The sequence below is a fragment of the Saimiri boliviensis genome, chromosome 15, assembly GCF_048565385.1.
Source record: "Saimiri boliviensis isolate mSaiBol1 chromosome 15, mSaiBol1.pri, whole genome shotgun sequence".
NCBI lineage: Eukaryota > Metazoa > Chordata > Mammalia > Primates > Cebidae > Saimiri > Saimiri boliviensis.
In genome coordinates, this window is record NC_133463.1 from 87,615,441 (window position 1) to 87,633,316 (window position 17,876).

The following is a 17,876-nucleotide window of genomic DNA, read 5'->3' on the forward strand; positions in this document are numbered from 1 at the left end:
TCAAATACTGCCAGAGTTCTCCATACTGGCTCTTCTAGGCTTCTGTGTGCGTCTATGTCGAATCTGGATCTACGGCTACATCTGTACTGTAGCTCTGTGTGTACCTGTATCTTGCATCTATTGTGCTTTTGAAAAAAAAGCACGTTCCTAAAGTCCCTGTGACCACCACCCCCATTCTGAGATCAGATGAGATGTCAACTGCAACCCGAGATGCGGTCACTATTCTACAGGGGATGTGTATCCTTTCTGTCTTTTAAACATGTTGTTATAGATGCATTCTGAGGCACAGACAATGTATGATTTGGGGGGACACCGTCTACACAAGTGTGGTTGGGCTGCGTCCATCATCCTGGAACGTGTTTCATTCAGTGATACATTTTTGGGCTCTGTTGAGGTTGACACACATGGACATTGTTTGTTCCATTCAGCAAGAGCCCAAGTAGCCAGGCTCCCGGCTGTGCTGCTGCATCCTGAAGGGAAGGGCTGGAAAGACTGCCCCCGGGTCCCCACCCACTACCGCAGCCAGACCTTCTCAGGCTGCCTTCCCTGGAGCTTTGAGAAGATGCTGAATGAGCTCCAGGAACCCAGGGCCACTGGGCACCTGCCCCGACATGCCCTCAGCCCACATCACATCACAGCACGCTCCCATCCTTCACTGAGTGACAACAGGAGGTCACAGATGGAGCAAAAAACCTGTTCCTCAGGCCAGAGGCCGCAGGGTAACCTTGCTTGTAGCAAGGGAGGTTTAGGCCTGAAGTTTCAGGTCCTCAGGAAGCTCCCTCAGCCCCATAGGCCTCCTGATGCCAACATGACTCTTCCCCATGGGAGGCCAGGGCAGCTCCTTCCTGGCTCTGCCTGTTTTGCAGAGTGGCCACGGGGAAGCCCCAGCCCCGTTCTCTGTCCCCCAGTATTCCCTGAGGCTTTCAGTGCCCAAGGGGTGCCTGACAAGCCTGGTATCTGCTGGGGACCAAGGGCTGTTGATCCTCCCTGGGAACAGAGGAGCCAAGGGTGAACACAGCCAGGAGCCTGCCCCCAGGCCAGGACTCTTGGGGGTGGTGTAGACACAGCCCAGCTCTGGCCCTCGAGGGAGATGGAAGCCACATGCTTTCCCTTTCCCGCTCTCCCTGAGGAACACAGGGCCAGGTGTCCACTGTTGACGGTGGCTCGGGCTCAGTCACCCTCTGCCACTAGTGATCTCCCTCCCCTGTGGGGCTCCCCTCTGCCTCCCACACAAGCTGCTGCTGCCCGGATTCCTGTCTCGGGGTTTGCTGATGCGGGAACTCTAACTCAGACCCCGTCCCTTCCTGGGTCCAGCCTCTGCTGGGAAGCCAGCCACCTGAGTTGCGGGCTGACCGGCTGGGTGAGGGCCCTGAACTGCACTGGGCCAGCAGATGCAGGAAGGCAGGGAGGAGGAGACAGGCCATTTATTGAAGAACTGCTTGCAGACATGGACACACATAGCCACTGTACCCAGAGCCCACCCTGGGGCCAGGGGGCACCCAGAAACAGCCCTGGGCTTCAGAGCAACCAGCCCAGGCCTGGACATTTGCCTACCATGGCAGAGGGCCCCTCTTGGTGTCAACCATCCATGACCACCTACAACACCATCTCTCCTGCCAAGCTGCCATGGGGGTCTCCAGGCAGAGAACCAGCCTTGGGGGATTCCAAGGCCCCGGGAGGGAGGGAAGCTGCCCACACCCTCGAGCCATGCCCAGCCTCATGCTCACCGTTTCTTTCTATGGCCAAAGGGAGGTGGCTGGATGAGGGAGGTCCCTCTGCCGGGGTGAGAGCATCACAGCGCGGCTGGGGCCCCAGGTCACAGGAACGGGTGCAGGGATCCTAGGACCTGGGCTGGACTGGCCCCCGCTCTGGGGTTTACTCCGCACCAGCCTGGGCATGGTCCAGGGAACAGTGTGGGAAGGGGTGTAGCATGGGGTGGGGCCGCTATGTCCGGGGGCTTCTTCGTGGCTCAGCAAAGGCGCTACAGGAGGAATGTGAGCAGACGGCTGAGTGGCGGCGGGGGCGGGAGGAGGAGACCGGGCTGCAGAGAAGGACCTGCTCATCGCAGCGGGTGTGGGAGGCCAGGCAGGGTCACCTCTGGGCCTGCAGAAAGAGGGAAGGTCACGGGCGGGCTCAGGCCTGCACCTCCAGGGCGCGCACGTGCACGCTGGGCAGGCAGAACCACGAGGGCGGCAGCTCCTTGCTGGTGCTGTCTTCGTGGAACCGGATGTGGAGGAAGAAGTCTCCCGTGTAGAGGAACAGGAGGGCCCCGAGGCAGGCCGACTGGCCGGACGGCTGCACCTGAGGGGGAGGAGAAACGTGCGTCAGTCTGGTCAGCAGCATGAGCCACCCAAAGCCACCAGGAGCTCTGGGAACCTGCCTGGACGTCGGTGCTCTGGGGGAAGTGAGGGCCCCCCAGGCCTGGTTCCAGCGCCCCCTCCAGCAGGTCACCATGCCTCTCCGAGCCCATTTTTATCTTTGGAAGGAGTCGCCAGCATTCCCATTCTTGAATTGTTTGGGGGTTCAGGGGGTCAGGAGTGTGGGAAGGAGGGAGAGGTTGGGGTGAAGGGGAATGAAAGGTCAGCCTCCTGCACTGGAGCCTGACAGTGAGGAGGTGCTGAGAGGCGGCTTGGGAGGTGGGGGCCGAGGGCGTGGGCTGCAGCCTCTGCATGGGAGGAGTGGCAGGCCCCAGATGGTGACGGTGACGGGGACACCACAGTGATACCACAGAGGGTCTTGGGCCCAGCTCCCATCCCCGGCACATTTTTCTGCTTCGCTAACACTCAGAGCCTCACTGTCCAGGACTCAGAGACAGAGGTGAGCTCATCTAAGTTCCTGCAGTGAATGGGGCAGCCCCAGTGCACACACACGTGACCACAGAACTGCTGCTGCTGTCGTGGGCTGGACCTGTGCTGACCCCAAAGCACCCCACCCAGGGAAGCAGAACAATGACCACAAGGGCCTGGGCGCATGGCTGGAGGCCCCCAGCCTGCCCTGCACACCACCACGCACAGCGTCGAGGTAGAAGGTGCTGGAGCCCACGAAGGAGACGGTGTCATGCAGGTCGTAGTTGTGCACGCCGTTCTGGTGGTCCTGGAAGGGGACCACGGTGAGGGCGAAGGGCCCAACGCTGCGTGGGCTCCGGTTGGTCAGCCGCACCTCCAGGCGCACGGGGTCGCCCACCTGGCAGGCTGCTGCGGCCTCACGGTCACATGGCTGTCCATCTACCAGCACATCTGCAAGGGACACGAGACTGTCAGGGGCTGGGTTGGCCTGCATGGCCCAGCTGGCCTCCCCTACCCACTCACTGATTCATTCATTTCTTCCCTCCTTCTCTGACTCCAAGCCCGAAAGAGCTGTGTCCCATCCTGGGGAATCAGAGGAGGTGGGCTCATTTTTGCAGGGTCCCCTCTCCACAGACACCCTGCTGAGCAGGGCTGCCCAGAGCAGCTAAGACCAGAGAAGAGAAGGTGGGGCTTTTGTCCATCACAAAATGGCTTCCCCAACTCGAACCAGGAGGGAGCTGGGATAAATAATGGTAAAAATTTCTCAAAGACAAGCTGTTTTGAAGCGCTTTCTAAACTGCCATTGAGGGACGGGAAGAAACCACCTGTGAAAGCATGGGTACTGCTGGGAGCTCAGCCCAGCCCGTGGTGGCACAGGGGCTGGCTCCACTCCTAGCTTCCCCTGTACCCAGCTTCCATCCACGCTCCTCAGGCAGGCCCTGGAGGACAGATGTGGCAGCCCAGGTGCCACCCAACCTGCCAGCTTCAGCTGGGAAGAGTGGGTATCTCCTGGGGGGCCCATTGCTCCATCACAACAAAGTGAGCTGTAGACCCTGTGAGGAAGTGGACAGCTCTGTGACCACAGCAGCCTGACCAGCTAGCTCCCAGGAGGTGAGCAGGGATGCCAGCGCACGTGTCCCCTCCCTCAAGCACTTGTCACCACCCCCAAGAGTGCCTTCCCACGGCCTTCAGGTGGGGGTCATCTGCCCTCCCCCCGGAAGCCCTGAGTCTGGCATCTGGGTGTGTGGGATCCAGTTTTCTCATGCTGGTCTCCAGGGCTGGCCCCTGTCAGGCTCCCTGCCACCCTCCATTTCCTGGGCCACCAAACCAGCCTCCTCTTGGCAGGCCTGGCTCCACCTTCCCTCTCCCAGGCGAGATTTGCCCAGCTGTCTGTCACGGAGCTGTTAGCATCACAGGTGAGACCAGACCATCCTGGGTCTGAGTGACTTCTCTGTGCATTTCCACCTCTCTGAGCCTCAGTCTCTTCCCTTTTAGGTCAGGTAGAAGGAGATCATGTCAAGTGGGGTTTGCTTAGGGGCAGCTTGATCCTAACCACCATGGCTCCCAGCCTTCCCTGAGGTGGGGAGAATCTGCAGGAGCTACAGAGAACTCCGATGGGGAAGATTTGCAATTTGATAGCTTCTCCAGGCCCTTCCTCGCCCCCAGGCTAGCTGTGAACACGGATGAAACTCCATGCAGGCTGCAATTGACAGGATGGACACAGCAGGGGCAGGTCCGTCCAGCCTCTCCTGGGCCAGACACTGGGTCCCCGCAGGCCTTTGTGCCTGGACCTGGAATGTCCTGGCAGGGGGAAGCAGTGGCCTAGGGAGGGGAAGGAGCTCCCGTGCGTGCCCACAGCAGCTAGAGGAGAGGGAGTCACGGCTGAGAGACAGAATGACTAAAGGTCAAAACTTACCCTGCAAAGCTTCCTGAATCTCCAGATCTTCCTTCCCAGCAAAGAGGGTGATGTGGTTGACAAAGTAATGCGCCCTCCACTTGCCCATATCCCATCCCTGAGGGCCTGTGACTATGTCCCCTCCCATGGCCAAAGGAGCTTAGCAGATTCGATGAACTGAAGTTCCCAGAGATGGGGAGAGTGCCCTGGGTCATCGGCGTGGGCCCATTGGCATCACAAGAGTCTTTACAAGGCAAGAAAGGAGGTGGGAGAGGGGAACGCTTCGCTGCTGGCTATGAAGACGGGGGAAGGCACAAGGGGTGCAGGCACCTCGGGAGCTGGAGAGTGCCAGCCCAGGGCTTCTCCCTGGAGCCTCTGGGAGGAAGGAAGTGTAACACTGATCAGACTCCAGCCTCCAGAACCTCATGGTGGGAACATGTGCTGTTTAAGTCACTAACTCTGTGGTGGTGGCTTGTGGGAGCAGTTGCGAGCCCAACAACAGTGGGAGTCAGAGGACACACACAGAGCCCCCAAGGGGCCCAGGCAGTCTCAGGCCACCGCTTCCCAGGCCGCTGGGGAGACCCAGGCTGGGTGCAGAGCTGGGCCTGGGGCAGGTGGCGCTGGGCAGGGTGTGCAGCGCTTCGAGCCTCGGTTTCCTCATTTGGAATGGTCGTGCCTCCTTCTCAGGGCTGTGGAGCGAGTGTCAGATGCTCTATGAGAAGTGCCAGACAGAGCGAGGTGCCCCCGGAATGCCAGCTTCTGCCCACCCCCAGCTTCTGAAACCCAGTGCACCCCAGGCCAAGATCACATCATTCACGTATTTAACAGACACAGGAGAGGCCCTGAGCTGTGGGCCCGTGCTCCTCTGGGCCACCCTGACATCTCGCCTGGGCATCTGATGGGGCCTCACACTCCACTTTCTCCTCCAGCCCCTCTTCCTCATGCCTGTCCGAGTGGAGTGGCTCCACCACCGGCAGCGGCTCAGGCTGGGTCCTCTCCTCCCAGACGCTCTGCCCCAGCCTGGGACATGTTCAGTGGTCTGTGCAGTTGGACCTCTGCTTGGCCTCCCCCGGCCCTGCCCTGGCTAGCCGCTCCCTCTCCTTTCTGCATGGCCACAGCACTGGTGTGAGATGCTGGTAGGTCGTGTCACTCACACGCCCCTCCCCTGCCTGGCCCATGGCTTCTGTCTATGCTCAGAATACAAGAAAGTCTTGATGAAATTCTCACCCCAACCCTGGTCTCCTTGGCCCTGCGGGCTGCGGCCAGTTTCCTCCCAGAGCCTGTCCCCAGGGCTGCGCCCTCCCCGCCACTGCTCCCGGGCTGTCCCAAACCTCCAGCACATCCTTCCTGTCCCAGAGCCTCTGCACCTGCTGTCCTTGCCACCCCAGCAGCTCCGTCCTGATGGGTAGGCCTTGGCCCTGCCAGAAGCTGTCCCTGACCACACAGCAAAGGGTCTCTTGTCCCCACCAGCCACTCAGCCACATTCTGTCTTTTCTCATGGCCCTAGCATCTGATCTGAAGCAACCTTGTTTATCCATTTGTTTCATTATTAACTACCCATGTTCCTCCTCGTCAGGAAGCTCCAGGAACATTGGCACTTAGCTGTCTTATTCACTGTGGCGTCCCCAGTACCCATTACGGGCAGGCAAATGGCAGACACGAGTTCCATTTCATATCTGCTGAACAAATAGATGGACGGGTGAGTGAGTGAATACTGGGCTTTGGGGTTAGGTGCCGGGGTTTGAACGCCAGTCCCACCACTAACTGTCTGTTCCCTGCCCCATGCAAGCCCCTGGAGCACCATTTGGCACATGAGGGACCAGGGCTACGTCCCAGAAGCGCGTCCCAAATGAGGACTCTAGGACCAGCTCCCACACTCCGCTCTGGGCCCATCCTTGATGGCGCGCTTCTGGAGATGACTTCTGCAGGAGAAGCTCGTGTTAAGGAATCTCCTGGGAGCCAATCAGCCTCCTTCCTAAGGCATTACATCCACAGCGGTCCCCTCTTCCATCCTGCCTCTGGCTCCTCTTTTACTTCTGATTTAAGACCAGCCAGGGTCACGGACGTAATTGTGTCTGGCCCAGAATTCCTCCTGAAGTCCCTGTCACATTCATGCTATAGCACATCCAGGCTCTGGCAGAAACACTGGCTATAAATGAAGGCTGTGCCTGCTGGGGAGGGGCTTGGCAGGGCACAGAGAAATGAAGCTACTGGCCAGCCTGCATATGGGCCATGGGACACTGTGCGGCTGAGACGAGGCAGTGCGTGCACCCTGGGCAGGGTGAGGCAGGCTGGCCCAGGCTCCCGGGAGGTAAGGTGTGCCTCACTGGGCCCCCACATCCTCCTAGAGGAGGAGAAGGTGTGGAAGGCGGTGGGGTGGGGCTACCGTGGGCTTCTCAGGTGGCTGAAGGAAACAGCGAAAATATCCATAAGGCAAATTGCTTTTTAGTGACAGAGGAATGATCTGTAGATTTCTTGTCCAACTGGTTCATCCAACAATCTGTTCACTTGTCCTTCAGGGCACGCCCCCCAAGGCTGGCTGAAGGTTTATTTTTTCCTCCAGAGTTCGAACTCCCAGCAAGGGGGCCTCCCCCACCCACCCACTATGACTCTACTCTCCAACCTTTTATGCTCGTGAGAAACAGGAGACTAAGTTGACTTCAGATGCAAATACCTAACTCTGGATTTAAAAAGTATAAAGACAAGAATAATGCAGCAGAAATCCGTGAGCTGAAGACCCAGGAACGGTCAAAGTGAGTCAAGGTTTGAAGGCTCCATCAAGTCTGCCTCAGCTACAGTACACTTAACTTTTCAATTTCAGGAGACACACATTTTTCGAGTGGGCATCAATCTTGGGAGAGCCTAAATTTTAGAGCCAAATTTGATTCAGGCAAGGTCTGGCTTCAGAATTAATCAAGGAGTTCTGTCACTCTTCAGATGAAGCAAAAGGAGTTCTATGAGGAAACAAAATAGCCAAGAGCTGAGATGAGAGAGGAGTGCAAGCCAAGCCTTCCTGCTCTTCACCAGCACCGGGCCGGCTGTGCCGTGGGGGTGGGGAGCAGGCAGGCATGTCCCCTATGAAACACTCTAACTCCCAATTTTCTAACATAACCGGCAACTTTCTCTACTGCCAGAGTAGCTAGTGTTTCTCTACCACCAACGTAGCTGGTTGCTAGGTACACAATCCCCCCAGCCCAGCATGTTTTCTCTCTTTATTGATGAGAGCCGAGCAACTGACCTTTTCACTTTGGCTGTTAGGAAGCTCAGAACTAAATATGAGTCCACCTAAAGCACCATGTTGGCCTTCAGTGACTGTATCTCTGCTCCCCACAGTCACCACTGCACACATATACTAACAGGTACACACAAACGCACACACACAGCCACCACCACACACATTCACTCAGGGGTACACACAAACGTACACACACAGCCACCACCACACATTCACTCACAGGTACACACAAACGCACACACACAGCCACCACCACGCACGTTCACTCACAGGTACACACAAATGTACACACCCAGCCGCCACCAGGCACGTTCACTCACAGGTACGCCCAAACGCACACACCCAGCCGCCACCAGGCACGTTCACTCACAGGTACGCCCAAACGCACACACCCAGCCGCCACCAGGCACGTTCACTCACAGGTACGCCCAAACGCACACACCCAGCCGCCACCAGGCACGTTCACTCACAGGTACGCCCAAACGCACACACCCAGCCGCCACCAGGCACGTTCACTCACAGGTACGCCCAAACGCACACACCCAGCCGCCACCAGGCACGTTCACTCACGGGTACGCCCAAACGCACACGCACAGCCGCCACCAGGCACGTTCACTCACGGGTACACCCAAACGCACACGCACAGCCGCCACCACGCACGTTCACTCACGGGTACACCCAAACGTACACACCCAGCCGCCACCAGGCACGTTCACTCACAGGTACACCCAAATGCACACGCACAGCCTCTCCTGCATAACTGCTCTGCCAAGTCTTGACCAATTATGCCAATATGGTTTCCCTTGGTCCAGGCCTTCTACATTTTATATACAAAGAATAAACTGGCAAAAAAGAGAGTCTGGAAAAGAGGTGAGAAGCATGGACAATGGCCAGGAAATGGGGGTGACGGTGCTGTGACCGAGGGTCTAAGAGGCAGTGCACAGCCTGGGAGGTTGTGTAAAATCACACAGTTCCCACCCCTCCCCACGCCTGCTCTTTCCCATCACCCCTTCTCCACCTCCGGAGCCGCTGGAAAGGGGCCTTCTGTTGGGGTGCTGGAGCCCAAGGCAGGCTCAGACAGGGAGACAGAGGCAGGAGAGAGATGGGACGAAGGGCTTGCTCCATCTCCCTGTCCCAGAGCACTGCTTCCCCGGGAGCTGAGGCAGGCCCAGCTCAGCATGCTCCAGCCGGTCACACTGCCACTGACCCCATGGGAACGGAACACAGGCTCTTTTCCTCCATCGGCGACTGTCAGAGCATGCACTCTCTGAAGCTGGAGCTTCGCTCTCAATCCACCAAATGGCATGCATTTTTAACAGTTACTGAGGGAGCTAATTAGTTCATAAAGCAGGACGCCTCTTCCCGGGCATCCTGGGAGGGCGGTGGTGCCAGCCCCGCATGTGTAATTACCCTCAAGTCGAGAACAGCTCCTGAGGAGCCGCTGGGTTCTCTTGGGTAAATAATTTACTTTTACAACTTTTCATTAAAGATTAAAGGAAATTAAATTAAAATTAGGGCGAAATGAAGTTGAGAGGAGACCTGTACAGCTCGGAATTCTCTCGTCGGAGGCTCTCCGCTTCCCCAGCTCACCCATCCTCCACCCAGGGCTGCCAGGGCCCCTGTGGAGGGGAGGGCCCAGGGACCTGCAGGAGGTGGGCTCCGGAGAGGAGAAGGTCTGCCCTCCAGGCAGGCCTCCTGATTACACCTCGCGTGGCCAGGGCCTGCTGGGGACAGTGGCCGTGACTGCCTTGAGGTTGGGTAGAAACACTGTCAACAGTACAAAATAGCCTTGTCCACCACTGTCCAGCAGGACAGTGCCTCTCAGAATGTTGCTGAGAACGTTCAGTGAAGCAGTGCCAGTGTGCTCACCATGCGCATGTGGAGGTGTGTTGCTGTCTATTGACTCAGTTTAACCCTGTGCTATAGGTTTGTACATTTGAGCTCAGAGAGGTACAGTCTTGGCCAGAAGGCACAGAGCAGCAAGGCAGCAAGCCCAGCTCTTGAACCCAGGTCTCCCCGGCACCAAGACCAGTGCACACCGTCGCCCCAGGGCTCTGTGCTCAGGGTGGCACCTGCTGCCATCTGCGCCCCTTGCCCTCTGTGCTGGGCTCCTGCAATCGCTGCTGGCAGCACCCCAATTCTGTGTCTCGAGGCCCTGCACACGCGCCCCCTCAGTGAGGGCATTCCCTGATGTCTCATGAAACGCTTGACTTTGAGAAGGTTCTGGCTGCAGAGGCTGTCGGGAAGCCATCACATTTCCTCCTGGGCACAGGCTGCAGCCCCTCTCCCCAGGGAGTGAGCTGGAAACGCAAGAGCAAGTCCAGTCTAAGGGGACTTAGAGGGAAATGACAAGCCTGGGCTGTAAACACATCTGTCCCACAGTCCCCCATCTCCAGGCTGAGAGGTGAGCTGAAGGAACTGAGGGCTGGAGGAGGGAGGAGCTGAAGACAGGCGGGCTAGGGGACCCCTAGGGCAGGGCCCCAGGTTGGCAGAGCCTCAGGGCAGGCAGGGACATACAGGGGCTGAAGACACGAGGTGGTTAGAGCTAGGGCATTGTGGAGACTGGGTCCCCAGGTGAGCTCCAGAAAGCTGCCTGCACCAAGAACACTATGAGACATAAACGAAACGGGATTGGTGCATCAGGTCCCTGGAATTTAGGGCTGTTTGTTACAGCATTTAGCTGTGACATTTACAGGCCACCAGAGCTCATTTAACAAAGTCCCCCCTTTCAGGAGGAAGCACCAGGGCCCCCATGTGCTGCTGTGACCACGGCCACACTGGGCACCCACGGCAGGCAGGCACTGGGCCTCTGGTCCCTTCTCTCCCAAAAGCAGCAGGCTGTGTTGTGGACCGGAACCCTTGGCTCACGGAGACAATGACTATATTAAGTCCTTCCCCTTCAACCTTCTCTTTTTGGACACACACTTCAGACAAGTGAAGATAAACCAGAAGAAAAAGAAAGGAGGAAAGAAATGGGAAATATGCCTGCTGGCTGGCAGCATTATGCAAAGACAGCTTTCTGAGAACCAGAGAATTTAAAATGATTCCTCCGTCCCCAAGCAATGTCTCTACCTTTTCAATCTCTCATTTTTCATCTTCTCCCAAGTCTGTCTACATAAAGCAAAGACTCTCGCCACCTAGGCAGGCCCCCCGCCCCCACCGCTCTGCGTGGCTCTGTGTTGAGTCCTTGTCCTCATCACACAATGCCATCCCAGCCTCAGACCTCTGCCAATCAGATTGTAGGCATGGGCACTGCTGGCACCCAGGGGGTTTGCAGGAATCATGAGACCCTTTCCTTGAGGAGGAAGGTGAGGCCGGGAAGGAGCCCGGGAGGATCAGAGCAGATGTGAGGGTGTGCATGGGTCAGGGTGGGCATGGAGCGGCCAGGGGTCAGAGCAAGTGTGGGGGTGTGCAGGGGTCAGAGCCTGACGTCGGGGAGGCACAGGGGTCAGAGGCGGCATGGGGGGTGTGCAGGGGTCAGAGTGGGTATGTGGAGATTTACAGGGGTCAGAGCTGGTATAGGGGGCGTGCAGGAGGACTGAGGGGCTGCAGCTGGTTTTCGGAGCTGGGCCTTGCACAGGCTGCTCGCTGGCTCTGCCTGGGCGTCTGCCATTGGTCTGGCTAGCGCAGCCTCTCCTCCCTGGAAGCCTTCCCTCCTGGGAGCCTCAGATGCTGCCCTCAGCATTCCACCAGGGTTTCTAGACCTTGAACTCTGGCAGTAGGGACAGGCTTGGAAACCAGGTTTCTGGAGTCCTGGCGTGTCCAGCAGGGAGACAGTGGGAGGAAGAAAGAGTTTCCAGAGAGAAGACATAAAGTCATCATGGATGTAGAAGTGGCAACTTCAATTGCTCCTCCAAAGTGCTCAAGGACAGCTCCACGGCTGTCTGATCGCCTTTCCTGTGGTCTCTCACCCAGTGCCCTGTGACTTCCCTGCTCTATCTGTCCCTCCCTCCTGCCAACTCCCGGAGGCCTTTCCAAAGCTCTGCCCCTGCAGCATCTGCTCCAGGAAGGCTTCTGAGCCACATCCAGCCCCCAGCCCTCACCGCGGCCTGCATGGCCCACACAGGAATCTGCTGCTGAGGTGCTCTCCCCACGAGCTCCTGGAGGAGCTTTGCTGTACTAATGGATAGATGAGAGATGACCCTGGTCCTTCAATGGCTTACTGTGTGACCTTAGGTAAATCACTTAACCTCTCTGAGCCTCAGCTTCCCCACTGTCACATGAGAGGAATGGGCTGGATGGTTTCAAACAAGCCCACTATTTCATGTTCTCTTCCCTTGGTGCCATGTCCAGACCTTCCTTCTACCGTGAAAAGGTGCCATGCTTGTCCACGAAGCATACCAGGAGCCCCTCACACCCCTCACCACGAGACTGTCTTCACACAGCCCAGGGCTGACCCCTGCCTGGTGCTGGGTCAACACATTTGAGGTTAAATGGACCTCGATGCGGTGACAGCCAAAGCATCACATAGAACTATAAAGTCCTAGAGCGCAAACAGGAAGCACACTAGGTGCAAAAGGACCATCCAGTGGCCCATCTGCTTGAACTACCAGAGCTGGGAGCTGGAGAAGTGGGTGGCAGTGAGCGGCTGCCTGTGTTGGACCGGAGGGGCAGGACTGCCCGGCGGAGAGCGCCTCCCTGCTGAGACTCTGGGCAAGGGGCTTTTAGCAGCGGGGACGTTCCCGAGGACCCGGTCAAGGGAGATGGGGCCAGACGCTCCCTCTGCCCTAGGCTTGGGCTGGCAACACAGAGATCACCGGGAGCTCACAGCCTACAGGGGAGACTGAGGCCCGCACACTCCAAGACTGGATGAGGCGTGTCCCCCACCCCAGCTGGGAGTGGCAGGGGCTGGACATGGGAGGATCCATGGGGCCCTGGCTGTTCCAGTGTGGTGCAGACCTCACTTCAGTCCTGAGGCACCCTCCAGGGGTTGCCCAACCTCCCCCGCTCCCCAGGTTTCTCTGATGGGACTTGAGCACCCCAGAAGCTGCAAGCATTCATTGAATCCAGGGTGCCAGATACGCACAGTATTCCTGCTCTCGTGATAGCAGCCACCCTGAGAATGAGCGCTGACTTAGCAGACCCTGGAGGCAAAACACGCCTCCCCATGCCCCTTCGACCTCTTCCAGCCTAGCCACCTTCAGCAGAAGAGACGGCACCCTCAGGCTGCCTCCCCTTTGGATTTATTTGTTGGGTCTCCTCAGTGTGCAGAGGAGGAAATTAGGGCCAGGCAGCACTCCTGCATTGCACCCCGGCATGAAAAGGCCTGTGGTGCTGTGCTGGGCACAGGCTGAGGGGCTCTCTGGACGGCCCTGAACCAGAAGAGAGAGACTTGCTGGGAGCCCCAAAGCTGGCTTATGGCTCCCTGCTCCTGGGGCTGGGCCTCTGGCCTCTCTCCAAACGCCACACAGCGTGTCTAAATGAGCGTTCCAGCACTGAGGGGGCAGGAACACCTTGGTCCTGCCTGGGACGAGTCCCGTGGGACACTGAAACTGCACCTGTCCACAGGTCCCTGCCTAAGCTGGGGTTCGACCTTCAGAGCTCACTAACACTCTTCATTGCTTCCATCTCCAGTTGTCCATTTGTACTCTGCAGCAGCAGCAGGTCACATCAGCAGGTGGGTCTTCGCCCCGCTGAACATAGGGAAACCAAGTATGTTCCAGCGCTACAGCCAATAGTCTCCATCCTCTGCCTGGCAGTGCCGTGGAGCCTGTGGCCCGCCCTAAGGGCTGCAGCCAGCCAGGCACAAGGGGAGGAGACTTCCTCGTGGGCTGCTCCAGGACAAGCCAGCAGGGCTATGGGGTCATCTTGGGGAACGGCTGGCTGGCTGATCAATGCACCATTTAAAATGAGCACAGCCCTGCCTGGGAGAAAGGTTATGGGAGGTCAACATAGCCCACCTAGCCATGCATCTGAAACCTCTGGCTCAACTCTCTCAGGTTTTAGTCTGGAAGTCACAGTAGATTTCTCGGCTGTGCAATGAACTGCAGCCAGAACTAAACAGAACGCATCTTTGCAGGAGTCTAGAGGCCAGGGATGCCCAGTGGCCAGGGCCACAGCACCTGGGATTCACCCCAGCCATGGTACTTAGGTAACAAGATACTAAGCCTGGCCCTTCCAGACACCAGATCGCCCCTGCATATCCCTGCTGCTGGTCCCAGGGCCATGTCCTGGCCTTGCTCATTTCTGATTCTTCCCACTGCCCACTTGCTTCCAATACCAGCTCGTGGCCACTAGCAACAGGATGGAGCTCCCCTGTTTTACTTCTAAAGTGGCTGATCTCAGCTTTGTGAGGTTCTCAGTTATGGCGACGCATATAGATCTATCTGCCTAGGAATCTGGACTCCTGTGCCCCAACCCTAGAACAAAGACCTGGACACAACCTCTTCTGCCTCCACACACTCAATCAGCACTAGACTACATGTCATCTGCCTATCCATCCAGCATCCACCATCAACCATCCATCCATCCAGCATCCACCATCCACCATCCATCCATCCAGCATCCACCATCTACCATCCATCCATCCATCCACTATCCGTCCACCCACAATCCAGCATCCACCATCCATCCATCCATCCATCCATCCATCCAGCATCCGGCATCCACCATCCATCCACCCAGCATCCAGTATCCACCATACATCCATCCAGCATCCAGCATCCACCATCCATCCACCCAGCATCCACCATCCATCCACCCAGCATCCAGTATCCACCATACATCCATCCAGCATCCAGCATCCACCATCCATCCACCCAGCATCCACCATCCATCCACCCAGCATCCAGTAACCACCATCCATCCATCCAGCATCCAGCATCCACCACCCATCCACCCAGTATCCACCATCCATCCACCCAGCATCCAGTATCCACCATTCATCCATCCAGCATCCAGCATCCACCATCCATCTACCCAGCATCCACCATCTACCACCCATTCACCCAGCATCCAGCATCCACCATCCATCCACCCAACATCCAGCATCCATCCATCCAGCATCCATCTACCCAGCATCCAGCATCCACCCACCCAGCATCCACCATCTACCATCCATCCACCCAGCATCCAGCATCCAGCATCCATCCACCCAACATCCAGCATCCATCCATCCAGCATCCAGTATCCATCCACCCAGCATCCAGCATCCATCCATCCAGCATCCAGCATCTACCATCCATCCACCCAGCATCCACCATCCAGCATCCACCAACTATCCATCCAGCATCCACCATCTACCATCCATCCATCCAGCATCCACCATCCACCATCCATCCATCTATCCATCCAGCATCCACCATCTACCATCCATCCATCCAGCATCCACCATCCACCCATCTATCCATCTAGCATCCACCATCTACCATCCATCCACCCAGCATCCAGCATCCACCATCCAACCATCCAGCATCCACCATCCATCCATCCAGCACCCACCATCTACCATCCATCCATCCACCATCCATCCACCCAGCATCCAGCATCCCCCATCCATCCACCCAGTATCCACCATCCATCCATCCAGCATCCACCATCCATCCACCCAGCATCCAGCATCCAGCATCCAGCATCCATCCACCCAGCATCCAGCATCCAGCATCCATCCATCCATCCAGCATCCACCATCTACCATCCATCCACTCAGCATCCAGCATCCACCATCCATCCACTCAGCATCCATCATCTACCATCCATCCACCCAGCATCCAGCATCCAGTATCCATCCATCCATCCAGCATCCAGCATCCATCTATTCAGCATCCACCATCCATCCACCCAGCATCCAGCATCCAGCATCCATCCATCCAGCATCCAGTATCCATCCACCCAGCATCCAGCATCCATCCATCCAGCATCCAGCATCCATCCACCCAGCATCCAGCATCCAGCATCCATCCATCCAGCATCCAGCATCCATCCATCCAGCATCCACCATCCATCCACCCAGCATCCACCCATCTACCATCCATCCATCCACCCTCCACCATCCATCCACCCAGCATCCAGCATCCATCCATCCATCCAGCATCCAGCATCCAGCATCCATCCAGCCAGCATCCACCCATCCAGCATCCACCCATCTACCATCCATCCATCCATCCTCCAGCAGACAAGAGGTACCCTCAGGCTGCTGTCCCTTTGTATTTATTGGCTAGGTCTCCCATCCATCATCCATTTATCATTCATCTACTATTCATCCATCCACTTACCATCTATCTGTTCACCTATCCATCCATCTACCATCCATCTATCCACCATCCATACAGCATCCGCCCATCCACCATTCACACTTCTACTATGTGTCCATCTACCATTCATCCATCCATTCATCCATCTATCCATTCATCTAAAATCCACCATTCAATCATCCATCTGTCCACCACCCATCCACCATTCATCCATTCATACATCCATCTACCACCACCTATTCATCTACCATCATCCATCCACCCATACGCCATCCATCCACTATCCATCTATCCACCATCCATCCAACATCCATCCATCTACCACTCATTCATCCAATATCTACCCATCCATCCATCCATCCACCCATCCATTCATCCATCCATCCCTCGTCTATCCATCTAACCCTCCTTTCCTTTCTCCCTCTCTTCATTCACTTTCCATCAGATTTCCCAATAGCCTTTCATGCATTTTACTGCTTTAGTGCTTTGTTCTGCTCTTCCCTCAGGGGGAATACTCCCAGTGCCTGCTGAATGCTCATCTATCCTTTAAGCCCTAGATGCACAAAGTCATTGCTGCAAGCCTTCTGTACTCCTAGATTTCTCTATGCTTCCCTGAGTCCTTGATCATACCTCTCCTTGTTTGCCTGAGTCAGATGAGTCCCATTAAGCCTTATGTTTGCCATTATTAGCTGTGGCCCTCTGGCCAGCCACTCGTTTTGCAAGTCCCGGAATCCTTATTTGGAGGATGGACTAAAGGTGACTGCGAGGATAAAAGGACTTCTGTGAGCAGTACTGCCACTTCAGCACATGACGCTGCTGGGCAATGCTACGGCCCTCTCCTCACCTGCATCATGGCCATGGGATGGCGAGGTGTCTGCATGTCTGTCTCCTCAGCTGGAGTGTCATGATGGCATGGTTATTTGTGCATCCCAACCCTGCTTCTTGGCACAGAGCAGGTATTCCATAAATATTTGCTGACTCAAACTGAATTAATCTGGGTACGTCTCAACCTTGAACTGAGAAGTGTAAGAAGAAAGACCGTCCAGTGTGCTCTTAGCTTGGGCTGGCTCTACAGGGAAAGCTGGGGGCCATGTGGCAGCCTCCCTCAGCCTGAAGCAGCCAAGGACCCCCAGCCTGCTGCTGCTCTGTGCCTGCTCCTGACCCCCAAGGAACCTGGCCCTCTCCAGACCCTGCTTTCCTTCCCTGGAAATGAGGCCATCTAACAAGTGACCTCCCCCCCCACCCCCACAAAGCTCTTTCCCCTTCCGCTGCCTGGTCTCAGCTGTACAATTAACAGCAGACGCCACTAAGAACTGGTCAGTCTGCATCACCTGGGGCTCCCACATCTGTCCCCAGGAGTGCAGATGGTCTGAGGAGGTGCCCCTCAGAAATCAAGGCTGGAGCCGTGGTCCATGGGCACCCCGGGTGCTGCCTGCAGACAGCCCCTTCCAAGACTGCCTTGATCTGGGAGCACTGCCTTGACTGAGGTCACAGCACCTTCCCGGGGTGGCCCACATCCAGTGACTGATCCACACAGGGTATCAAGGCCGGGCCCTCACCTCACCCGAACTCGGGGTAACACCAAGGAGCCATCCCAAATCCCGTGGGTCAGCTGAAATCCTCACTGGGCCCGCCCAGCTTCACTCTTGGTCCATCCGCTTCCTCCCCTCCTTCCCACCTTGCTGACCCAAGGGCGCCGTGTGCCAGCCTCTGTTTTCCAGAGACCCGCCCCCCCCTGCCTGTGACGCAAGGTGAACAGCACGCCTTCC

The 17,876-nt window shown here is 56.9% G+C and overlaps 1 protein-coding gene across 4 annotated transcripts in view; it reads right to left on the minus strand.

The window, feature by feature from the left end:
* Nucleotides 1–1,409: 1,409 nt before the first annotated feature.
* TRAPPC9 (trafficking protein particle complex subunit 9) overlaps nt 1,410–17,876 on the minus strand; it is a 722,918-nt gene continuing 706,451 nt past the window's right edge. For all 4 annotated transcript variants that reach the window (XM_074387191.1, XM_074387190.1, XM_074387189.1 and 1 more), the window contains 2 exons: nt 3,013–3,236; nt 1,410–2,301 (listed from right to left, as the gene is read on the minus strand). In XM_074387191.1, coding sequence (XP_074243292.1) covers nt 2,134–2,301; nt 3,013–3,236 — 392 coding nt within the window. In that variant the 3' untranslated portion in view covers nt 1,410–2,133. The remainder of the gene's footprint in view (nt 2,302–3,012; nt 3,237–17,876) is intronic.